We start from the raw sequence: 26,359 nt of genomic DNA on the forward strand, positions 1-26,359 counted from the left end.
GCAAGCACCTTCCATAATGTGCTGCCATGACTTTCCTTAAAAAAAATTTAAAAAATTCTTTCAACATCAACCCTGTAAAAACATTATTGATGGAGTCTGCAGGAAATGCAACCCCAAACTAAATGGGACATAAGCAGCTGCTTAACCAGAGCTAAAATTTGCCACCTTTAATACGAAGAAACGGGGCACACCAGCCCACGGCTGCGCTGTAAGGGGGGAGGCGTGAGGCAGAGTGGTGACTTTAACATCCTGAAGAAGAGCAGGGCCGGCATGTGCTCGAGTAGGTGCTTTCACCCGCTCGCAGCCAACTCCGAACTCCTCACCAGGGCTCACCGCGACACCTTCACCCTTGTCCTTCGCACCTAGTTAATGTCCACCACAAACCCAAGCGATGCTAATTCAGCCAAATGCCAAAATTCCCACAGAAGCCCCGAGCAGCAACTGGACAGCTAATGGCAGAATCTGGAAAGCTGAACCAGGAAGTTTTCTAAGCCTTCCAACTACGCACCTACGTCAATTTATGCAACTAAAATTAATTTGCCAGAAAGCCTGGGGGTATAAAAGGCTCAAAAATTCCACAGCCACCTAACCAGCCCACCAAGCAGCAGAGCTGGACGCCCGGGGCACCCTCACCTCCAGCCAGGTTTTCATTTCCATTACTTGGCTCCTAGCAGAAAACAGAAGCTGGGTAAATACCAATATCAAAGAGAAAACGGACATATTTTGTTTCTTCTTCTCAAAATTATTTTGGCAAATAGGAGCCGTGATCTTAGGAAAGACATCAAATTCTCCTCGGTAGGACGGGCTTGGGTGGCAGAAGAGATCAGAGGGACGGGGTAGCGGCACAGCAGCCTGGCCTAGGAAACAACACGAGGATATAACTTCATCAAACATGGAATCCAGAAAATCAACAGCTGACTATACTGTGCTCTTTGGAAAATGCAAGCTCATGTGCTCATCAGATAGCTGGAGAAAACCGTAGAAGTGAAGATGGCGAACCACGGGCAGAAGGCAGCAGGAACATCTGTGGGAGTGCCACAGGCAGCTGACCCTGCCCAGTACTTTAAAATAATTAAACAAGAGCACCAAACACTTCTGCAAACTCTGAAAGTAAATTTGGATGCCTTTGGGTCAATAGAGGAAGCTCCTACAGCCCACTCTTGTTTGTAGATAGGACAAAAGGTGGGTTTCAGCCCTTTCCCTCAGAGCTCCTCATGGGAAATGGTTTCCCTCTGTCCTCCACCACTGCCTGCTGGGGTGCGGTCCTGTCCCACCACCTCCCATACCTCCCAGTAGGCAAGCCCCCAGCAGCGGTCCTCCTCCCTAGCTCCGTCCAGTGCAGCAAGTCCCACAGTCTTTCTCAAAATTTTCCTTTCTTGCTTTACCTGAGCTCCGTATTTTTCTCCTACTGAGAAAACTCCGCAGCTTCGCCCTCACTCTCCGCTGAAGGTGGGAAACACTGAAGTCATCACATACCTCCAACAGCAAATGCAAAACCGCTGCTGTCACGGAGCCGGGCGCACCCGAGTCCGCACCCTCCCCAGCACAAGCACTAGCTGCGCTTCTGTTTCTGCAGGATAATTTTAAGCTTTCATTTCGGTATGCCTTGGCATAGCCACTTTAGGAACCAGTAAGCGACAAAGTAAATTGCTCATTGGAGTGAGAACTCAAGATGTGCAGATAGAAAGTCAGCAAGTATTTCCGTAAATCTGCGCAGTAAGCACCACGTCTCAATGAGTATCTCCTGCCAACGAGCCGAGACGGGGTAAGATTCTTCTATCTACTTTCTCTTATCAATCTGGTTTTTGCAGTTTCCAACACATGAGCAGAAAAACAAGTAAAGTCGAAGTGGCTTCAAAACCAAAGTGAAGTCAAAACTCCTTAAAAGCTAAAGTGGCAGATTTAGGCTTTTTTAGAAATTGTCTACTGTATTATTGATGCTTGTAGCTACCATCAGTTAAAAAAAATCAACCAAACCGCTTCTGTCTGACTCGAGGGAGGGGGAAAGGGACAACACAAGCCACCGGCCATCCCCTCCACCGCTGCTCATCTCAGCCGGGGAGGGAGGACGTGCGTGTGGAGAGCCTTTTGGGGAGAAACAGTTCTTCAACCCTCCCCAAGACGTATCTTGCCCGGACCCAGCAGTGCTCCGCTCCACCCCTCCTCTGGTACTGCCTTACCCCTCTGTCATGGAATGACAGGAATCACTGTCATCAAAGCAGGAATTACTCCCTTTGTGCACGACATCAGCTATGTCCTGGTGCTGGTGCTTCATTGAAAAAAAAAAAAAAAGTCCAAATTTAAATGAGAGCTCTGTGACCAGCAAAACTTAACACAAACCACTTCCCAACTTTTAATGAGATTTCTCAGCACAATAGCCGTAAAAGCAAGAATCATAATGATGGTAGTAAAAAAAATGACATATTTAATAACAAAGCTAACAAGACTATTAAACACCACTTTAAGCCCCATAGTTAGAAAAGCAAATGATGCAAATGCCCGAATTCTCAGCCAGTGTCCCCACGTAACTGCTCAGCTGTCTGGACTTCTCTGAACCCAATGCTCGAGGCACTTTGCCTGGGGTCAGATTCCACATCTTTAGAAGACTGAAAATACAAATCCCACCCAGAAGTTTTTTCTCACCCTTTCTATTTTTAAAGACAAATAGTACAACCCAGAAGATATCCAGCTTCTGAGCCGTCGAACACTGATCCCCCACCCAAAGTCATAAAGGTGAAATTCCCCACCTCTACTGTTGCAGGTTTTCCCGCAGCTTTACGGGTCGCACGGCCACAGCAGGGAACCGAGAGACGCCCCTAAGGTTTCAACCCCGGGAAAGATCTTCATATATTTAGTAAGAGAGATCCTCAGCACCGTTTACAGCGAGCTTCCCAACAGCTGCATACATCAAGTGTGAAATTAGATTCCCTGCTTTTGCCCTAAAAAATTAACTAACTCCGGAATCCATCTCAGTAACCACAGACTGTACGACACCTGGGGCAGGAGCTCCAGCTCTCCCCCTTCCCAGGGGGTTCCTCCTCCTCCTGCCCCGGCGTTTGCCCTTACCGACAAACTCCTCCGAACCCCTGACCACCACCCAGCGCACCCTGACGCCGACTTCGTCATTTTTCCCTATTAAGCCAAAGACACGTTCCTTCTGCCAAAAGCAGTATTAGGAGCGAGTATGCTTCTCCACCTAATTCTGCCCACTTTGATCAGAGAGGGAGGCAATGCCATAGGAAAGAAAAAAAAGAAAAAGAAGGGCCAAGGATCAGACTAAAGAAGTCTCATGCGAGCTGCCAGGCGCCAGCACCGGCCCCCAGCCCCGCTGCCCGCGTTTACGTTGGTACGCGTATAGACATGCTACCGACACAACAACGCACAGTACAGAAGAACAGTCACCTTTACTCACTTTTCTCCTTTTCTTCCCCAGCACCGATATTAAGCTGAACCACAAGACCCTTCCGTACGCTGGGTGCCCAGGGAAAACCAGAATGCCCCTGGGCACGGCTTCTCCTCCAGCTCGCTTTGGGGGAAGGGGGACAGGCTAGCAACAGACACCAAAATATATCCTGGGAACCACGAACAAGCAAGCAATTCCCTACGGCACACTGCTTGGGATTATTCTGAACTACGACAAGTTTCTCTGAGTTACTGAACTGTTCTGGCAAAGTGGGTGATGGCACGGCTGGAACGTGCCGTGTCCCAGGCTTCCCGGGACAAACTCATGTTTATTATCACAGAGACCCTGTCCCGGAGCTGCTGTTCTTCTGATGGTAATACCTTTCTGATTGAATATTACCCTGACTATCAAAATATTACACTGAGAAAAACAAAAGTATCAAGGCAATATTACCGATTAAAAAGAAATCTTGCCAGAATTGTGCCAAAAAATGAGGCATCTAAGAGCTGGATCCCATTGTGAGATGCTAAAGAAGGCAACGTTTGAGGCAGTATGAAAACAAAAAAAAATGCTGAAAACTTATCTAGCTGCCTTGGGCTGCGAGGCAGGAGAGGGAAAAGGCATGAGAAAAGACAGAAGGGAAGGGGGAAATAATAAAAAGGGAAATGCTCTCCTCCCCAGTGACAAAACCTGCCAAGAGCAGGACAGAGCCCACCATGCACCTCGGCAGCCCCGAGATGCCACCAGAAACCAGGAGGAAGAGTCTGGACTTCTCGGCACCCGAGACCTGCAGGTTGGGACGAGCGGGATTAAACAAACTTCCCTGCCTCACCATGCGGTAGCACGGATACTCATTTTCATTTCCATGAGTGGTGTGAGCTCACCACCAGGTAATAATGAAATTAATTGCCATAACACACCCTGGGAACGCGTGGCCAGCGCCGTACAGTCGCAGAAGAGATGTACACAACAGTACTGAGTCCTCCTGCAGCAAACAGCAAAAGGACAGTTATCTTTATCCTTTCCAAAGCAACTACAGCCTAAACCCAAGCAGCCTGGTGAATATGATCCTCTGGAAAGCAAACAATATGCTAATTCAGAAAAAAAAAATTCAAATACTGCCGTTCTCCCAGCAAAATCATCTTTGCCTACAGTAAACAGAGCACACCTGCCAGGTATAACGAAAGCCGGAGCTGGATTTGTGCAATACTGCACAGAAAGTCAGACCGTTCACTAAAAGCGAATGAAATCCGGATGTTTAGCTTGTGTGATTTACAAAGCCCATGGAATTAAATCATCCTCCAGATTTACCATCAAAATAAGCAACGTGTGAAGCGAAACCAAGCTCTTCTGCTCACTTAGGGGGAAAAAAAGACTTGTTTACCCTTTTATTTTAAAAGACACTTTCTCTTCTGTGCTTCATTTTAACCGCTCGCAAAACCAGCGCTGTCCGACAGAAGGTGACGCCGTGTGGACTGCCGCTCCTGGAGGGACCTACCGAGCGCACGGAGGAGCGTCGGCAGCCGGCGGTGCCGGGGCTGCCATGCTGCAGGCTCTGGGCCCGCGCCTGGCCCCAGCTTTACGGCTGCTGAAGATGGCTGGCCACTGCCCCGTCGGCCTCGCGGCCAGTGGCCCCTCGCAAGCCACGGCGAGCGCAAGGGAGGAGCATGGTGCCTCCGCTCGCAGCCCTCCCTCCCGCAGGGCAGGCGCCGGGTCCGGGGAATCGCCTTCCCGGCTGACAGACACCGGGCGAGAGCCCCTGATCTCCGCTGCACGACACCAGAGGAACTGGCCTGGATGGCTGGGACGCAGAGACCTGCCACTGCCGCACGGGGGGTCGCTCGCAGCTGCCATCCTTCCCACCGGAATGTCTCTGCTGCTTGGGCTGAGCTGGAGAGAGGGTGGCACCGGTCCCCCGCGCAGGGGCCGCCCGTAAAAAGGCAACGCGCTAAACTCTTCTTTATTCTGCCCATTGCGCCTTATAGATCCAGAACAAAACCAGCACGTTCTCTACATCTGGATTATATTTAAAATAATGTCATTATTAGTATCGGTATTAAAGAACCAGTAGTTTAAATTTTTCTGGGTTCTCATTTTAAGGATTACTTCCTCTTAATTCCCTTTTGTAAAGGGCACGATTGCGGCACTACTATTTCACTCCTCAGTAAAGCACAAATGAGATGTAACCGATGGCTCAGAGCAGCGGCATTTGAGCCGCCGTGTTTTTCTAGCGGTGGTTCGTATGTGTTCCTAGGGACGCAGGTCTAAAACTCCACCGAGAACACTTTAGGTGCTGCCGGCTCCTGTTGCCTTACAGAGCGTAATGCAGTCCCCTCAAACGGAAAGAAAAGTTAGTATTAGGTTTTTGGTAAGTTCCTCAGTGCAGTAGCACCTAACCCAGGTGACCTCCCCACGCAGCGGGACCTCCCGAACCCAAGAACGTGACAGCCACTGTTAAATGAAGGGCTGCTTTTGAATTATTCACACAATCCATCATATAAAATTGGAAAACAAGCATGTAGGTCCCCAAACCCAAGAGCAGCGATTTACGCCGCGTGGCTCGGCACATTTCGCAGGTAACGGAGTCTCCGAGGCCACAAGCGTGGCGGTTCCCCAAGCATCGGCTGCATCCGAGGGGCACCAGCAAACACGGACGAGGGCTGCAGCGTGCCCGTCCCGCACCCGTGGAGCCGGGCACGCAAAGGGGACGACGACAATCGCCCCACACCTTCCACCGCCCGCAACGCTTCTCACTGCTCCTTAACACGGTCCCATTTGCAAAACTTTTATGATTTATCTCCAGCCTTATGAAAACTAACTCCAGCATAAAATTTCAATCTCTTTCTTTAATAGGATGTAATTCTGAGAGAATACACTAAATTATGCAGTATCAAACCTTTGGAACTTCCACTTTCTCTCCAGCATATCAGAGTAATTATTTCTGCATGAACTAATCCTTTGTATTTCAGAGTAAAATCTTCAAATACTTATTTCTACGAGGATATGAGTTATAAATTAGGTTTGGAATTTTGAAACCAGTAAAGCAGAAACCAGAAATGAGATTCTCTCGCACAACTTTTATGATGGTGTCTGAGCCGAGACGCAAGATAACTGGTTCTTGAAATCATGGTGGGCAGTGGGAAGAACTCAGGGCCTGGCAGGAATGTTTGTCTTTCCTGGAACCATGGGGGTCTGGTCAGAGGTTCTCTGCTGCTTTATCTGTTCTCCAAAACAAACTCAAGGCCAACAGGACTCCGCTTTGGGCTCTTTGCTGCCAGCTCCTCAAGCACACTGGCTTTGCTAAACCTTTAGCTGAAAAGTCTCACCCCTGTATCTTACTCCAGATTTCTGTGACGTCATCTGCCGTCACCTTACATCACTGCTGCGGGGCTGGTGTCCAGAGGAGCTTCAGGCGTGGCTGCAGATGGAGCCTCCTCCACCCTGGGGTTCGCAGACCTCCTGCCCTGGTTGCAGAAACTTCATCGTCGTGCTTTGCATGCGGTAAACAGTACTGAATTTGCAATGAAATCAATGAAATGCTATTTAGCTACTCTAGGGAAGCAACTATGGAACACTTAAAATTGTAGAATTTAATTAATTTTCCTTATTTATATTCTGGCCAACGAACTGAGATTCATTTTACCTCATTAAATTTATTTACACTTATACAGTGGGGCCTGATTGAGAAACACATGAAGTCAACCAGAAAACGTCCACTGACTCCTAACTGTAACTGGTTAAAAATATCATGAAAATTGCTATAAATTTGTTTCCCACCATCTAAGAGGTTGAACAGGTAGAGCTGTTCTACTGGAGTATTAGTAGTAGTAGTAGTAGTAGTAATAATAATAATAATAATAATAATAATAATGATGATGATGATGATGATGATGCAATCTCTCCCATTCCCTGTGTCCTCCCCCGGGGGATGACAACCACCCGTGCGGGCCTGGGGCTGGAAGACCAAAGCCACCAGCAGAAGGGCCAGCAGGTCCTTGCCAGGGAACCACCCTGAGCTCTCAGCCCTGCCGACCTCCCCATCTGCTCTGAGCTGCTCAGAACTGCTATGGTTCCCTGAAATTTATATTTAGGTTTCTTTAGAATAAACTTCCAAACAGGCCTTTCTAGATTATTTTTAACTTCCAAGGTTAAATGTAACCGCATTCCTAAATTATCTGAAGGACGCTTTTGTGGCACGGGTTTACTCAGTTCACAACTGCATTAGACAAACCGTTTAGGAGAAACTTAAACTATGAGCCTTTCAAGAACCCATTCTATTTCAGGGAACGCTGTGAAATTATCCCCTTATCTAGCACATCATTCTGACCATTTTCTATCAGAAGGCACAAGATTTTGTGGCTGCAAATTCTACAAAAACACATCAGTCTACAGAGAGCACAAAATTTCTTCCTCCATCAGACATTGCACAAGTTTACAGAACACACAGGCCTGATTCAGTACTGCAACTTCAGATCAAACATTGAGAACATGTTGGTTCAAATCCACACTACAGCTTCATTTTACAATGTCAAAATAAGCCAAATAATAAACTGAGAAAATAGAATAAAGTTGGCTGAACGTAGTATGAAAAATAACTAAATAACTGAGGAAAAAGCATTCACTCATTTCTCTTCTGATAACATGCTTAAAGCTTTCTCCAGTGCTAGAGAAATGCAAAGTAACGTCACTCCTGTTGCATCTTTCCATCTTTTACGTGAACCTTCGCAAACCTTGCTCCTTTGTACCGCTGCCAAAATCTCCACAATATTTCTGGTGGGTACCAATAAGCAGTTCAGAAAAGATGGCTTTGTTTCATCGCACCTTGAATTATTTCACATTGCAGCAACATTACATCGTAACCGTACTAAGCCTTGGCAATGCATGCAAAGATCCTAATGGTTTAATTGTATAAATAAATTTAAGGAAACAACAAGAGCAGCCACCAAAACAATGTGTTCCTTCAGCTCTGATTTAAAACTCACGATCACAAACAGTAATTCTCATCTGTTCATCTTCTCCTGGAGGGGGCAAGCTAATGACTCCTGAAACTATTACGTTATCCTTGCAAGACCTATTTCTTCGTTTCAGTCAATTTGTTTTTTTCTTCTAAGACTTCTGCTCCACTTAGGATATATCAAGTTTAGCTAAGACTCTGCTTTAAGCTACAGATATATCAACTAAATTTGAGTCTGCAAGAGAAAAAACATCAAGCAGGAGAATCCCTTATTGAAAAGTCTTCTGGGGGGGGAAATGGTGTCTCTTGTAGGTAAGAGACCGCACCTCAAATACTGTCTTCAGTGTTGGGCCCCTCACTACAAGAAGGACGTTGAGGTGCTGGAGCGTGTCCAGAGAAGGGCAACGGAGCTGGGGAAGGGGCTGGAGCACAAGTCTGATGAGGAGCGGCTGAGGGAACTGGGGGTGTTCAGTCTGGAGAAGAGGAGGCTGAGGGGAGCCCTCATCGCTCTCTGCAGCTGCCTGAAAGGGGGTTGTGGTGAGGTTGGTCTTTTCTCCCAGGTAACCAGCGATAGAACGAGAGGAAATGGCCTCAAGTTGTGCCAGGGGAGGTTTAGATTGGATATTAGGAAAAATGTCTTTACTGAGAGAGTGGTCAGGCATTGGAACAGGCTGCCCCGGGAGGTGGTGGAGTCACCATCACTGGAGGTGTTCAAAAAACGTGTAGACGTGGCACTTCGGGACATGGTTTAGTGGGCATGGTGGTGTTGGGTTGACGGTTGGACTTGATGGTCTTGAAGGTCTTTTTCAACCTGAATGGTTCTGTGATTCTTTAACAAGGAGAAGCTGAACTGATTTGAAATGAAACGTTTAAGCAAGGGTGTGAAACGCCCACCAACTGACAGAACCACCCCCAGCCTAGGGACCATGCTTCAGGAATGCTGGTGGGCAGGTGGGCGCCTCAGGAGCCTCATGGAAAAGGAGACCTTTCCCTATGGATCCCCAGTGCTCCCACCTGACGAAGGTGGGAGGAATTTAGCCCATAAAGCTGCGAAACCCATAGAGATCCCACCAGTCCCGACCGCACTACAACACCTCATCTTCAGCCTGGGATCAAGAGAGGGTTGAGGCATCCACGCCCTGCCAAGGCAGGAATTCAAAACTCCCGAGACAGAGATTAACACATTCCTAGGCCAGCCAAATAATCACAAAGCAGAAAATAGGGAGAAAAGTGATATCGGCGTCCTTGCAGCGCACTCCCCGGGCGCCATGGCGAGGGGCCTGGCAGCACTGCGGCCCACCACAGCCCAAGGAGGCCTGTCCAGCTGGGGAAAGAGCAAAACGTGACCAATTCAGACAAAGTTTCTCGAAGTGCCTTTGCTTTTCCGCAGGGAAAATTGCTACGTGCTCTGTTGGTATTAATCTTCCAAGCAGCAGCAGCAATAACTGCCTGGGTCTGCACCACTTGCTTGTCTCCTGAATGGGGAAAAGCCACCCCGCAGGTATTTTAACAAGGTAAATTTAACAGTGTGAACACTTGAAATCTGATTTAAAGTCTCTCTACAGCAGTGCACTGGCATTTCTCAAAGAAAAAACCCTACTACTTGTTTTAACAAGCAGTTGAACATATAGTAAATTAAGTCTGACTTTCATGACATTTACCAAGCAAACAGCTGGACATGAATGAAAGAATTTGGGTTGTTTGTCTTTTCTACCTACTACATGAAATATTTAATTAAGTTTTTGCTATTGTCAGTATCTTGATATTACATTCCAGACACTGAGCCAGTTTCTTCTGGTTCACACCACAGAAAATAGCTGTTTACCCAAGAACATGACATAAATGAAGCAGGGATCATTTGTAACTGATGCCAGCTTGGCCGTAGGATTCTTGCAAGAGATAAGATGAAGTACCACAACAGTACATTCCCTCTGCAAGTGTATTTTTATCCCACCAGAAGATCCTGCCTTCTACTTCCAGTTAGTCATGTCAGCGATATTGCAGGAAAAGGAGGATTAGAGATGTTTCTTCCTACAGATACCCAAGACAGGCTGAGACAGACATCATCTTAACGCCTTGGAAATCACTGTCTCTTTGTATAGCCTAACTGCCTCATGACCCATAAAGCCGGTTTAGTCCATCCACACGTTTGCATCATTAAATGCTCCATGATTGACTTTATTTTTCAATGGGGATGGTGTAAAAAATTTGCAGTATCAAAAAGTTCTGCCTGATATCATTCTGCCTGTCCTTCCCATGCCAATACGTGTGCCTTGGTAACCCAAAGAAATGGCTGAATTCTCACACAAACAATAAGAGCCATCTTAGGAATGATCATCACGTTTCTTAGAGTCTTAATTGGGCAGCAGTTTCCAGCAGAGGTTTACTGTCCAACGGGAGGAGAAAATTGATACTCATTTGAATTTGATCTCTGGCGTTACTTTAGCTCAGAAACCCACGGTACATGCACGCCCTCCTTCCCTTGCGTGTGCCAACACGGAAATGAAACAGAAAAGTAATTTTATGCTGAATATTAGCTCGAGTAGGAAGTTATCACTTTAATAACTATAAACATTCATTTGCTTGCTTCGTTACACAGCATTAAAGCTGGGCAGATCATTTACAACAAGCTTGTTAGAACTACTCAGTATTCAAAGTCAAGCACGCTTTACTGCGAGACATGTAGGACACCCAGGAAGGGGAAAGAAAAGCTATCCGAGCAGATGAGCATCGCACTTCTGGTTGGAATACTTGGACTTGCTCATTTCATTTTCCAAAATCTTTATTTCTTGCTCACCTAGCAATTAGAAATTCTGGTATACAATGGCTAGACTATCTTAAATAACAAATTTCAGTTTTGGGCCCCTGTGGAGTAATCGCTGAGGGGCAATTTGGAAATTTAGCCTCCAAGAACAGCATTGAAGCAGGGTGGAACGTAGCTCGTGTACAATGAGTCTGTGCCATGGCAATTCCCCAGGCAACGCCAGGTGTTGGCAGCATCAGGGGCACTTGGTGTGCTGACCCTGGGAGAGATCGCATGGAGGGTGGAGCGGAGCGGAGACGTCGCGGCCACGCTCTGTGAACGGGGGAATTTAAAGGTACACAGTGTGTACATTGATAAGCTGCTCGTGCGATGCCCTGGGTCAGTGACCTGTCAACTTTGATGAAATGCTGTACCTGGAGTGAACTTTGCTTATTATAATATCATTGTAATACTAAAACGCACACCCCTCTCAAAAGTTACCCACCTCCCAAGGTGCGACCACCCCTCAATGAGCGTGCGCACTGAATTTTTCCTAGTCTGTACCTTTAAACGCGAAGCGAGAGAACTTTGACCAATCCTGATAAAGGTACATATGACTGGAGTCACTCCAGCTCCACCTGCAAAGTAAAACACTGTAAGAGCTGGATGTCAGGGAAGACACCATCACTCCTGACCTTTAGGATCCGCCGACGGGCTGACCCTCTCCTTCGCCCCCATTGGGATGCCTCTGGGTAAGATTCGAACACTCGGCTATCCCGAGTGGATCCGCGGGAACTTTAGGAATCTCTAGAGTTGTTTCATCACCCCACGCGTGTGTAACCCGACCGTAATCGATTTAGTGCACTTGCTTGCAGACAGTGAATTTATTGCCGGCAATCCAAAGAACTTGTGCATCTGTTGCTTCAATAAATCGCACTGTTGGTTGACTCAGCCGCGTGTGTGTTGTCCCTGAACGCGACCGTACCTCTGAGTGCGGCCGTGTGAGTTCAGGAGGTGTCCGGCTGAGCAGGTCGTGCGATGTTAGTAGTGCATCCGGACCCGTGAGAGTCCAACGAAAGGGGCTGGGCGCGACCAGACTACTAACGCTGCTTTTGGGCATCTGCCTCTTAACGCAACAGTCCTTCACTCCAAGAAGGACACTGAGGTGCTGGAGCGTGTCCAGAGAAGGGCAACGGAGCTGGGGAAGGGGCTGGAGCACAAGTCTGATGAGGAGCGGCTGAGGGAACTGGGGGTGTTCAGTCTGGAGAAGAGGAGGCTGAGGGGAGCCCTCATCGCTCTCTGCAGCTGCCTGAAAGGGGGTTGTGGTGAGGTGGGGGGTTGGTCTCTTCTCCCAGGTAACCAGCGATAGAACGAGAGGAAATGGCCTCAAGTTGTGCCAGGGGAGGCTTAGACTGGATATGGGGAAAGATTTCTTTACTGAGAGAGTGGTCAAACATTGGCACAGGCTGCCCAGGGAGGTGGTGGAGTCACCATCACTGGAAGTGTTCAAAAAACATGTGGATGTGGCTCTTCAGGACATGGTTTAGGGGGCATGGTGGTGTTGGGTTAACAGTTGGACTTGATGATCTTGAAGGTCCTTTCCAACCTTAATGATTCTGTGATTCTGTGAAATGCACAAGGAGTGTTACCACAGAGTGAATTGTCTCCACGATGGGAATAAGTACCTGGGGAAACAAAGTCCTGCGGAGCGCACCCGGACCAGCAGAGCAGGGAGGAACAATCCAAACTCCCCGAACTGCACAAGCTTTCCAAGCATTTACTCACTGGATTACGTTTTTAAATTAATCTTGTTAAGAAAAGAAAGAAAAAGCATTTGTAGTTTCCACAGAGGCTGGACAAATGTCCTCAGCCCCACAGCTTGCTGGACCGCCCCAACCCCATCAGCTGAGTGCTGGGAGAAGCGAGCAGGACAAACCTCCGGGCGACTGGAAGGTGCTACAGATTTCTGACCTTCCTCTTTAGTTTCTTAAATCCCTTTTGCGAGGAAAAAGAATTTAATTCTTACGGACAAATTTTATCTCACCTCACTCATTCAGCCTCACCAACGACAGCAGTTAAGTGGGAGGGAAGATATTAGGCTGAGCTTAAGGGTTTTACACGAGTAACTCCGCCGTCACACTACCTTCCCCCTGATGTACATTGAACTTTTACAAAGTGCTGTGACCACTTTGAAATAGCCATCACCGGTCTGCTGCAGAAGAGAAGCTGCTTCTTCCCCAAAAAACACCATAAAAATAATTTGAGTAATTGTTGTTATGAAAATGTGTTTTATATCAGCAGAATCTGCTAATGAAGCAAGCTGACAGACACATGAAAGAGCATGTAGAAGAACGCTGGCATTAAGAGCTGTTTTTAACATGTAATGCCTGGCCATTAAGGTACTGATAGGAAAAATACTTAGTCACTTCCCAGCTGTTCTGTGGCAGGCTAAAACATTAAATTTAAACCATTAAATAATTCTGAGAGCAAGGGAACAGGTGGCAAATGGTTTATATGGCAGATGGTGCCTTTTTTAATATTTGTACTCACTGCTAATTTATGGAGTCCATAACCACAGACTCATATCTTACCTTTTTCACTCAATTAAGAAACTGTATGTGAAAGTAAGAAAATAGATATCCCAGTTCTTAATACAGTAGCCATAAAAGCAGTATTAGAGATTACTAGATATCCCATACCTGAATTACTCTATGTAACTGCTTACATTCCCAAAGTTGATTGCATTTGGTTGTTTGGTTTTGTTTTGGGTTTTTTGGGGGTTTTTTTGGTTTTTTTTAAAGACTTCGTTTGATAGTGCTGGAAAATTAAGTTTTCTCTTCACCAGCAGAGCACATATGCATGAAGATGCAGCACAGTGAATAGCTGCATCTCCACAAGCTCCTATTTAGCCTTTATATTAAATCTGGCACAAAAACTAAGTTAACAGCAAGGCTGACATTAAATATTTAAGGGAAGATTTTGCCTGGTACATGTATAAGCAGAACCACCAGTAGATGAAAAAAAGATGAACAGAAAAAAGGAACGAATACCCCAAAACCGAGCTACAATGGCATTGCTGGAACCTTCTCCGTTTTAACTCACAGATGTGGAAACAGTTGACGCCGTGCTCAGCAGACAGCCCAGAAATACTGTGCTAAGAGCTTTCCCACCGCACAGTGCTTCTGAACGGCTCCAGCCCCAGGTACTCGAGTTTTATTCTGGTGAATGTTCCCATGCACGATCCCGAGGACAAGGCTGTCGCCAGCATGGACCATTGGAACAAAACCCATGTCGAGGGAGAACTGAACATCAAGCGACGCTTCCCTGGGCTGCGGCAGGGACGGAGGCGATGCTCCAAGCCCGACCACGCTCCGAGCCCACCCCTGCATGACCAGTGACCTCCAGGCTCCACTCCATTTTTGAATCTCTTCCTACTGCTGTTGCTTATGATCTTACACACCCTCTCTTAATCCCAACTGATGGAGGCTCGAGGTATTTAAAGAAATGTGAATTTTTGCCAAGACGCATTGCTTATAACACACTTGCTGCTTGCAATCAATTTAACTTAAATCACGAGGTTCTCTAGAAAAAGGATGAGTGAAAGCATCATTTAACAAGAGAGCTAGAAAAGGCCCAACACCTTCTGGGATGCAACATTTCGGAAAGCATCCCGGAGGTCACGGCGCCACGTATCAAGTCTGCCATGTATTGATGCCAGGCTCACCCAGCCAGTTTCCCTCTGCTTAAGGAAGATGATTTTTTTTTTTTTTTTTCCTGGGGATAAGGGTATTTGCTAGTATTGAAGATCTGGTATTTTTTTTTCCACCAGACACTAAAGATTGAAGCCCATTAAAGAGCATTCACATGGCTACATTAGATGCACAAGGATGTTTCAGTAAACAGCTTAGGAATGACTCAACTGCCAACATTTTCACATTTGTTTAGCCAAGAGGATTGGTGTTGCATCTCCAGCTTGGTTGAGGCTTGTCTCAAGTCATCATAGATAAAATCTAAGGTAAAAGAAATACCACTTATCCTCCAGAAGCTGATGATAATTGCAGCGTAAAGCATTTTAGGTAACACACCACAGACTCGAACATCCCCTTCTCCAAGAATGAATGCTGGCTGACCACGACACAGACCTCCCTCAAAACCCACTGCTGGAGGCTCAACAGTGCTTACAAGAAAGCAAAAGTGGTGCCAAAGAATTAACGTTATCATTGCAGGAGCCCCTAATAATTACAGCTTTAACCGCTTTCAGAAGAAAGTCCAGTCGTTCAGGGTATTTGTCCTTAGAAGATGGTTAAATCGGCATTTCATCTGGCATTGCTCTATATACTGCATGGAAGACACCGTGCAGATCTCATTTCTTACCAGCTTAAAAAAATTGCTTTACAGCTTAAAACTAGGAAAACTGCTCCAGCCCGTTCTCCCAGGGGCTGCCGCCACCGCTCCGCGTTTTAGCACGTCAGAGGCAGAGCTCACAGCAAGGCAATGGTACGAGGCACCGTGCTAAACCCAGTGAAACCTCAAGAAAAGAAAACAAGCACATCAAAGACCCCGTCAAGGAAAGCAAATTGAAACATTTAACTTTGTTTAAAAAATATCAGGGGGGAAAAGGGACTTTTGTAAACAAAAATGGCATCAGCCCAGCACACTTGGAGTTTCTTGGAAAATGCTGAAATGAATTAAGACAGAATCCTACATTCTGGCGGACAGAAAACAGAAAAACGGGTCTGGCAGTTGTACAAATACCTCACAACTATATTACAAAACTGATTGCCACAGGACTAAAATGGTTTGAGATCAGCGGTTTGGAGACGGGGATGGCTAAAGAGGAAAACACCTGGGAAGCAAGTCTAAGGGGCATCAGTTTTCAACTGCACCAATTTCAAGTGTCACATTCCTACACAAACTAACCAAGCTGCTCTCTGGAACAAAATTCTCTGATTTTATCCACGTATTTCCACACCATTTGACACTTTTTTTTTTGAAACCAAATGAGAAATGACTAACCAAACCAGTCTAGAAGAGCCGAGAGCAGGAGGAGAACACTTCCTTCCAGCTGTCGGAAACAGAAGCCGAGACCCCTGAGACCCTCCATTACATCTCCCTGGGGCACAGCTAGAAGAGCCGGCACCATCGGCTGCCATAGTTCAAACAGACTTTTGACTTTAGATTCTCTTTTAGTTTTTATTTCATTTTTATTTAACTACTTCAACTTTTTTTGTAATAACCTGGAGCCTCACTATTTCCAGGCACCGTTAGCTTTCCACATCACATTTGGTCTGCATTTAGCTTTATCCTTCCGCAAGGATTTCAAGATTTTTTCAGTCTTACCAAACACTTACTCACTATTTGTAGATGTGGCCCTACTGCCATCAGCAAAGCTCCCGCAGATTTTACTGAGCTGGTGTCAGGGCACCAGCGGGCATGGTGGTGTTGGGTTGATGGTTGGACTTGATGATCTTAAAGGACTCTTCCAACCTTAACGATCCTGTGGCCTACTCACACTCCAGCCCATAAGGAGCCTGACCACTGACGTGGTTTTTGAAGGGTAGGGAGGAATAATGTGACTTTCAGGTGGCTCTGAAAAACAGGTTTGCTCTATCTGAAATTACTACCAAATGAAAAGAATTTAAAAAAAGAACATCAATACACATGTCCTCTATGCACATTCAAGTCAGGATTTTCTGAAGTGCGGGTAGGGCTGGAGAAGGAGAGACACAACACTCGCTCCCTCCTTTTCTGCCTACAGCATCGCTCCGACACCTCACTTCCACAACGTGCTTCAGCAGCGACCTCACTCTCATGTGAACACCACGACACGTTTACACAGCTCCAGATCAGGGCAGCAGCAGAAACCATCTTGTATAGATCAGAAACAACTGCTGTCAATCGCATGAGCAGTAAACGAACCCAAACGCAAAATGAGAACGACACTGGTATTCAACTTCAACCCCCCCGGCAGCAAGACAAGGCTTTGTCATATCAATTTATTCTAATGACCATGTCATACTGAAATTCAGTTGGGCTTCTGATTTTAATGGATATCAACAGTTTAAATGTCAAGTCCAAAAGCATTAAGAGCAGAAAATTCATGTCCTATACCAGGAGGGACTGCGGCTACAGTCAGCTCTTCGGCCAAGGGAAATGTCTTGGGCTAGAAAAGAGAAATCTTTCCAGCCCACTGATCCCCAGGGCGAGGGAGTCTGGTCGGGGAGGAGATGCTGTGCTCCGAGCTGGCATTTGGCCTCAGTACACAGGCACCAAGACCTCAACCTAGAACCAGCGGGATACATAAACACCCAAGCATGAACTTCCGAGGGTGAAAAAAGTTGTGTCTGTGCCTTTTTTGTTTTCTTTTTCCCCTCCTTCAGCTGTTCACTGGTGGTCAGAGCCTTGCTCGTATTTTGATTTTGCATTACGTTGTAACATCCAACCATAGCCCCCCAGAAGATCACAGGCCACTTCATCTAGAGACAAACAGGTTCGTTAACCTTAAGTATTCTACAATTCTTCTTTTCCATAAATTTATTTCATTGTCAAAAGTCTCTAAGATCAGCATGGTGCCAAAATAATACCCAACGGCAAATACGATCACAGAAGCTTCTCCCATCACACAGCCAAGGGCACAGCAGACCTGCACCCCCCTCTCCTGACCAGCACATCCCACCCTTGTCTGCTTCTCCCCAGGGCCAAAGACCCAACAGGGATCCTTCACAGCACCCCACACAGGGAAAGGCTTTAAATTCCCCAAATATCCTGTACTCTATCATAGCTCTGCTCCTGATTTTCTTTTACAAAATGTAAAATAAATTGTATTAAAATGAACTTGTAAAAATTACCACCGCATTCTGCATACTTCGAGTTCTCCTTAGTCCACGGGACCTGGCGATTTGCTTCAAGGAAGCTCCGAGAAATTCCCTCTGCGAGGCTGGAAAAACGCTGGAGCCTGGATCCTGTCCCGGCCAGCGCCCGCTGCCATACCTCACCAACGGCCCACCTTGTTTCACCAACTTGCTATTTCTTACTAACTCAACAAGTTTACTGATTTAGATGGCATAAAGTTAACGCAGCCAAACTGTAAGGCTGCGAAACTAATCATACTAGAAGGCATCTTTAGAAGTCAATAGTCAATCATAAGATTATTGAGTGAACGAACCGCTGTGATCAGAAACACAGCGCTGCACAAGGCGCTAGTGCCATACCCATCTCCAGTATCATCAGTTAACAGCGTATGACTAAGCACACAACATTCAGCCTTAGCGGCACCAATATACATGTAGATTTAAGTTGGAAATAATTTCATCTTTTGTTCCCCAAGTTCACGCCCGTCATGTGAAGATTGCCTTGCACGACCTTTAGACAGGGAGAACACGGAGAGTTCATTAATTACCACATTACTTTATAAATCACACATGGGTCAACAAAAACGCAGCTGCCCCCAGAGTCCACAGATGATGCTCTCTCCAAGATGTATTTTATTTCAAGAACAGTAACTCATCCCTAATAAACACCAACGCACAGACGTCTTTACTGAGAGGCTGACAGGTTTATAAAGCACGCTCCACACTTGGGTTTACCTGTACATTAGAGTACGCTTTCTTGATGCTTTCCAACCATTAACTTATACGGCAATAGACACATTTATTTTTGCCAGCAGAGAGCTGCCTTTGGCCGGCTGACCATTTGTTCCTGTAACTTAAGTTGAATCCAGATTCAGCACCTCGCCCGCCGTGTTTCGGCGAAGGGGCGCAGAGCATGCGTCGGGTTTAAAGCTTCTGCACGTGCTTCTCCCCCCTTTTCTCCCTCGCCTATCAAAAGCCTGGCTCTCTTGCCAGCACCCATAGAAACCCTCACCCCTCGTTTGTCAGGGAGCCATGGCTGCGCCTTGCTGGACCCAGCCAGAGGATGCCAGCCCAGCTACGAGTGGTCCCTGCCCCGAGGGCACACCAAGCCTCCTTCCCACCCACCCAGCCCAGCACCAGCTGGGGAAGCTGCTCACCAAGCTGCTGCTGGCAAAGGGAATCTAAACCCAGCACCTTCGAGTCCTCTTCTCGAGCACAACGAAAAGGAGTTTCATCAAGCGCTTTACATAAGCCTTTGCAAAGGCACTAGCCGTCCCTCCGGAGACGGCGAGTAATAGGGAAAAACGGTTAGCTGGATCTCAAGCTTATGGTACATGGACTGGGCATTTCCAAGCTTTCACAGAATCACTAAGGTTGGAAAAGACCTTCAAGATCATCAAGTCCAACCGTTAACCCGACGCCACCATGTCCCCTAAACCATGTCCTGAAGCTTTTTCTCTTCTAAAAAGCTGCTATATTTTCTGTAGGAGAAAACACCCAGAAGTGCGTGGTTTACTGTGAAAGACTGATAACAGGATGATCACTCGGGCATTCGAGGCGGGATATCTGGTAGCCTCTCATACACTCACTCAAAAGGAAAGCAACCATTATCATGGCCTGACACGTCTATCGTTGCAGAGCTGAGCCCGTTATGGAAGCGGTAGAGCTTCCCGGCATTACTCTGTTCAATCACATCTAACACGCTTCACGCAGAGCTCACCTGCGCAGCTGGAAATAAAAAGTCCCACGCCGGCTCGTTCCCCCGTCACCCAAGCATCTCAGTTCAGGGAAGAACACACCTGGCATGTAATTCTGCTTTACAGCACAGATAAGGATGATTTTTTTTATCCCCCCCACTTTGGATTCTCCTCTCAGATGCTCACTTACAAACAGGCAAAAGCACCGCCAACTCCCTGCCCTATGGCAGTGATTAACTCTGCTTTCTGTCCTTACTTCAGTACCGTCCTTTCTCAGCGAAGTCTGAAAGACTCGTACCTCTATTCCTATGGGCCAGTTTGCTCTCCAGACTCCCTGAACACAAGAACACTGCTGTACACCCTTGGTAAGCATCTATCTGGGTGATTCTAATGGCTGCTCAACAGGAACAATAATTACTGAGTTACATTTCTCAAAAAGATCTCATCTGAACACAGAAAATCATAACCGCATACCTTTGGCAAAATTCAATCTCACTGTATCTTGCTGTGTTACACTTCAAGTAACAAAAAGATGGAAAATTCACCCTAATTTAAATTCTCCACTTAATTGGTACATAACTTTTCTAAAATATAGCCTTAAGCATTCAAAGTGCCAAAAGTTTCAAAAATTACCCTAGAGACTTCAAGCCAGTCAGACTTCCACAGCCAGTCAGGGATGCCATAGCTCTTCCCCAGCTGCCGTATTCAGAAAGTTGTTACAGAAATTCATGCCAAGAAAAAGACCATTTTTTCCCAGTCAGCAACCACATCTAAACCTATCAGAAAAAATACAAAACCATGGCTACATTCTTCCAGCACATTTTATAATTCTAAACAATCTACTTAAGTCTTAGCCAAATACTATCGTATGTCAAGCAGATAATTTCAGCTGCCAGCGCTGCAACCTGGGGATGTGCCACGAAGACGTGGTGCCACCATGACCACGTTTTCTCACGAAGTCACTAAGACTGCAGAGGACGCAACTCGGCTTGTATACTGCCTGCAAACGTCACAGCGACGTAAGCACTGCAAGCGTAGACGGAGCTTGGAGCTCACTTCTGACACACAGCTTCAGAGAACGCTTCTAAGCGGCACCAGGAAAAAATAACTTTAATTCCAGATTACAGTAATGCCACCTCCATCCCCTGGATATTTACCAAAGCACACCAAAACTCACTCTCAGAAGCCTCTCTCTGTTGCAAAATAAACATAAAAAGCTGCTCATTAGTGCCACAGGAGGGACCTTACCTGGAAAAGGTGAAGCCAAGACTGGAATCTTGATAGGGGAGAAGGTCAGCACGTGGCAGGGCTGGACACTCGGCGCCAAAGGTCCCTGAGGAGCTTCAGGCTCCACTGAAACCATCGCGGTGGTGGCCGTGGTGGCCAACGCGAGGGTCTGATTGCCGCTGACCGGTTTAAGGCTATTCTGGCAACCACCTGTGGAAGAGTGAGATATAACAGATTGGTTTTTTTAATTGAAACTCAGGAAGCTCCCAACGGTTTCACAGGGGAGCAGCCCACCAAATGGAGGCTCGAACGCACTACAGACTATCGAACGATTACCTTTGAGTCTAACAAGCTTGGGGGGAAGACCTTCAGAGCTCAATCTTGGCTAAATATGTTAAATAAACAAGAAAATGAGTAGTAAAAATCTTAAGGAGGAAACCTAATTTGACAAACACCAGCTGTTACTCCCTCTACACTGAGCTATGCATTCAAAAATTAAGCAATCATTAGCTTATTATGTCATTTAGCAAATGTTTTCAGTTCATGTGAAAATCCTTCAGGCAGTAAGAGCCAACTGTAGCTCTGCAAAAAAAAAATTAAAAAAAAAAATCACTATTTGATCAGGCTCCTCACTGCAGGCGTTCCGTGAGTTTGCAGGATCTCTTTTCCCAGGTGCGTATCCGTGGGAAAAGCAGGGAAGCGGCCCGTGACCACGCGGGCGTCGGGGTGGGTGCCGCGGCTGAGCAAGCCTGGTTAAGAGCATGTTCCCAGGCAGGTCAGAGTCCCCGACACAGCTTCGTAGCCCAGACGCCTCATCCAGGCTTTTCCATCCCGCTCTGGCTTCAGACACCTGAAAAGTTTTGACTTTCAGACGCCAAATGCTGTTTTGCTCTCAGCTGGTGCCAGGGAAAGAGCGGGTCAGTGTTTTTTGGAAAGGAACCACCTTTGGTTGCAGCTAATTGGGGCTCCTGAGGCTATCCATTATACTAACTTTTGGCAGCTTTGCTCCTAACTCTTCATAAACCATTATTTGCCAACAAAACAAGCTCTGCATTAGCAAAACAGAGTCAAATACCTTCAGTAAGCATCACAAAAAACCTTCTATTATTTCTACTGTATTGGTTAATGCCAAGAAGCATTCACTTAAAACACCTGCATATGCACTGATTAACAGGCACGCAGGCAAAGAAAAGCCACAAATATTAAGGTTCTGATCATTCAACCAAGAATAGATGAAACACAGATTATTTTGCTGGAGTCACAATGGAAATTAAAAAAAAAAAAGCAGTGTCCAACAAATCCAACTGTTTAATACAAGTGTATTTTTTATTAACCTGAGGACTAGCACAGACCATGAGGTTAGGTTAAACACCTGGCCTCCAAGAGCCTGCACTCATTCCTAATTGGAGCTGTCTGCAGTTGGGAAAAATCCACAAAACATCTTCTGTAACTCTTATGAAAACCAATGTTGTCTAGAAAAATTACTTTTGTACTGGCTTCCTACAGAGTACGTGAGCAGAAAGGTTGTTTACTTCTCATTTAATTCTTTTATTTTGGAGAAGATGCGATCTCCCCAAAGAGCCCAGGAAAGCAGCAAAATAATGGAAGCCTTAGTTGCTTGGATAGCCAAAGTCTTCCACCAGCACAGACGAGTAATGCTCCTGAAGCAGGGCTTCCTTATTAAAGTTTCATCAAGACCCTTATTAAAGTTTCATCAGTCAGTTGAAAGAGAAGTTTTGGTGATTTCCCCGCCTTTGATGAAGTTCCCTCTCTCCTGCTAAATAATTCTGTGAAGAAAGGACTACCCCTATAACTGTTAATACTCAAGAGGAGAGCACGGACACGGTGGCTGGGGGCCATCAAGCCCACTCTCTCGCTTTGCACTCAACTGAACAATCGCCTCAGCAATTTATCCACCTCTAACATAACATATGATTTGCCAAAGCAGCTGGAAGCTGGCCCAGGACATGGGCTGTGGAGAGCTAGGGACTTCCATCGGCGCTCAGCGTGGCTGGAGAGAAGTTGTTCGCATCAGTAACAAACCAGATTCTGCTGTAAAGTATTTCCTAAAACTTCTTGAAAGGGCTTTTTAGAATCATCATCAATCACCCCCCATTTACATAAACTTCAAGAGTCAAATGCCTTGAAAATAGTAGTAAAATACTGTCATCGATACACCCTCGAGGGAAAAAAAATGCAGATTTTTTTCCTAGCAATGGTGGATTCCCCAGATCTGTTTTGCCCAGTCACACCACATCCTGGGTAGTAAGGTAATACCTGTCTGCTGCCACAACAAACCCCATTTCAATGTCCTTCCCCAGCCCCGCTCTCCTCAAGCGGACAGAGCAGGGGGGAACCTCCGAGACGGGCAGCCCATTTTGGTGTGAAGCAACTGAAGAGCAGTTGAAGCAGCAATGGAGAGCTTCTTCGGAGATAATTCACTGGCGGTGGCGAAATGCGATGAGGGCACTGGAGCCGGCCGGGAAACCCATCACGAGGGACGGGGCGTGATCGCCACATATCTGCCGGCTAACATCCGCGTGGGAACGGGTCTACATGTCTGGGTATAGAAGAGGAGCTGCTCCGATTGTGCCTTCTCCTCTAGCACAGCAGCATCTACAAGTTTGTGAGTTGGGCCCGATTTCCTGCTCTTGGTGAGAAGCCAAGCTTCTCACCAGCTCCATCTTCCTGCCAGCTCCATCACCGAACTGCCGGGTACCGCTGCCGCGTCTGGCCAGCACACGGCTTGCTAGAACAGCAGCACAACCTCCGCTGCCCAAAGCCACCGTTTTTCCCTCCCGGGGTTTTCAGGAGGCCGAGAGCAGACTGTGAGCCTTCCCCCCACACGTGTACTCAAACCCGACAGACAGACATGGTGGTCCTATGGCACACGCTAAATCACACGGCACGATGCGCTGCCCGCAAGCGGTCTCCATCACATGCCAGGGAGGAAGGAGAACCTCAGCAATATAAAGGCTGACCCCGCTCAGACCCACCAGACGTATGATGCCCAGCATCCTACGCACCAAAACCCACCAGACTCCTCCACTCCCCCGGTCTGCCCCAGTGCCCTCCCTACGTTCACATACGGTCTCTGCAACCAGAGCACACCAAAACTGCCTTTTGGCTGCTGACGTTGTCTAATACGTTAACAACTGAAACCACGAGATTTTCTTCCTTGAAGAAAAAAAAACACCCAAGAGAACAGAAATTACTTTATTTAAAAAGACAAAAGTAATGACTACCAACACTTGTGAGATATAGAGACTCACTCTTACCCAAAAAGGGTAATTCAAGACCTTCCCTTTCAAATAAAAAAAAAGGGTATTGTGAAAACTTACTGTACGGACAGTGTAATGAATTCTAAATTGCACTTGATTATTATAGCATTTCAGTCTTTGTCTTCAGTTTTGCCTACAGGAAAACATCTTTACTAAAGGATTATGAATCTCCTTCCCAAAAGACCTACATTAAAAAAATAAGAGAAAAAAATTTCAAGCAGGTTAAAGACCTTTTGAACTTTTCATCCCTCCTGGAGAAAAAAGTATTAATACACATGAGCATAATATTCCTCGTAACTTTTTTTAATGATCCAGTGAATCACTAGGCTCTGCTTGTCCTTTCAGCCCGTGAGCTACTGCAAGCGCCCAAAGGCCCTGCAAGAGCTCTTCTGCATTAGAAGTCCTCCTTTGGGTGAGGACCAAAAGGACCCCAACGCAGACACTGACCTGGCTGCCTCTTCTTTTTTGCCTTGAATAGCCCAAAGACACAATTATAACGCAAACAGATTTCCACTGCAACGTGCCGATCTGTCTCTACCCAGGTAAAAGCGAACCAGGCGCACGGAATCACACCGCACCGTCTCTGCCAAAGCTTTCCAGCCACCGCAGCTCTTCTCAGCGCTGCTCCCCACGCTAATCTGTGGCGGCGTAGCGGGGGAAAGGACAGCAGAGCTCAACGCCACCGGGGGGGAATTACACCGATTACTGAGTAGCTTTCCAAGGGATCTGAAATGTTTTCCACATGTATTTAAAATAGAACGTATTTTGAAGGGTTTCAATCTAAATGTGTATGCTATGGAAGTCATATAAAATGGACCACCAATTCAATTAAATAGAAGTTAAATACTTTGACCCAAGACTTAATAAAAGTTAGTAATGCTGAGGTCCTAAACCTCAGCCACGGCAGGACATATCCCATTCTCGCTTCTTTTTGAAGTGATACGCAAGCTCCTTATTTTTATTCGTAACGCAGCTGGTCCCCAACACCCTGGCTGCCTGTACTCCCGTTTTGGGGGGGCTCCCCACTGCCCGCCCTGGCCTCGGGCACGTTGCTGCTCTTCGGGCGCCCGCGCCGCCGCCCGGCCCCGCTGCCGCTGAGCTTGCTGCACCCAGCACAGCAGAGCCCAGCTGCCGTTTAAAGGAGACACTGCAAATCCCCCCGCTCGCGGTCACAAAGCCGCTTCAGAAACGTTCGCTGGCTCTCGGCTGTGCTGTCCCGACCGGGGACGGAGGGCCTGCGGGACGACGCGGCCCCAGGCAGCCGGCCCCGGGTCCGGCGCGGGGCACGGTGCCCGCCCAAAGCCAGGCCGTGCTGACAAGGGGTACGCCTGGCGCGGAGCAATTCCCTGGGCAGCAGCTGCCGCCGGACAGTTCGAGGGGATGGGGCAGTAGCGAAGAGCCGACGTGGCAGCTCCGTCGCACCTGCGTCCCCAGCACGTACCAGCCCGGGGAGACAGCGACCATCACCCAGCCTGGCAAGGGTGCCGTCCTGGCACCGCAGCCAGTTTAGCTCTGAGGCAACAGCCCTCAGAATACTTAGCACTGCTCCCAAAGATGTATGGAAAAACAACTCCAAAAGAAAGAAAAGAAAAAAATTGAAATGTGAATTATTATTATTATCCCTTATTCCCTTTCTGTTCAGCTGTAGAGCCTGCGAGCTGAAGTCTTTTAGATGACAGTTCTTTATTAGACTTATCAGAATTAAAACTGACAACAGCTGCCTTTTGACGGAGAGGGAAAAAGAAAGAGGTGGTTGAAATAGGCTAAAATGACTGTGGTTGCTTGATCCTTCTTCCTTGAAGACAAGCCGTTAAAGGGAGGAGAAGCACAACAAAAGCTGTGCGGGGACCGGTGGTTTCTGCCCTCGCCCTCCCGCACCACGGCCACCAGCCTCCACAGAGCGAGGCCATGCTCCCACCACCTTCTCTTGACCAACAGCGGCGGCATCAGAGAAGCCGTCCCGGCCAGCTAATCCGTTAAAACACAAGGTAAAAAAAAAAAACCCCAAACAAGGCAACATGGCAAAACCTGGCAATTTCCTGCGGAAAACGAGCCTTTTCTGCAGGAGCCCCATACGCCCACGCCCGCAGCCGGCAAGAGGAACCCCAGCGGACGGCTGCCAAGAAAAAAAAGCTTTTGAGAAAGTATTTCGGCTGTCAGTTACAAAAACGGTATTTCTGAAAACCCTGCACATTCAACTATT

At 47.0% G+C, this 26,359-nt stretch overlaps 1 protein-coding gene across 1 annotated transcript in view; it reads right to left on the reverse strand.

Annotated features, from left to right (window-relative positions):
• The window catches only part of TCERG1L (transcription elongation regulator 1 like), a gene marked incomplete at both ends in the record, with an annotated part of 95,911 nt that overhangs the window by 60,250 nt on the left and 9,302 nt on the right, over window positions 1–26,359 (reverse strand). Inside the window, one exon of the mRNA XM_082002403.1 lies at window positions 20,897–21,085. Coding sequence (XP_081858529.1) covers window positions 20,897–21,085 — 189 coding nt within the window. The remainder of the gene's footprint in view (window positions 1–20,896; window positions 21,086–26,359) is intronic.

Source organism: Phaethon aethereus (assembly GCF_964289735.1).
Source record: "Phaethon aethereus genome assembly, chromosome: 7".
Classification (NCBI taxonomy): Eukaryota; Metazoa; Chordata; class Aves; order Phaethontiformes; family Phaethontidae; genus Phaethon; species Phaethon aethereus.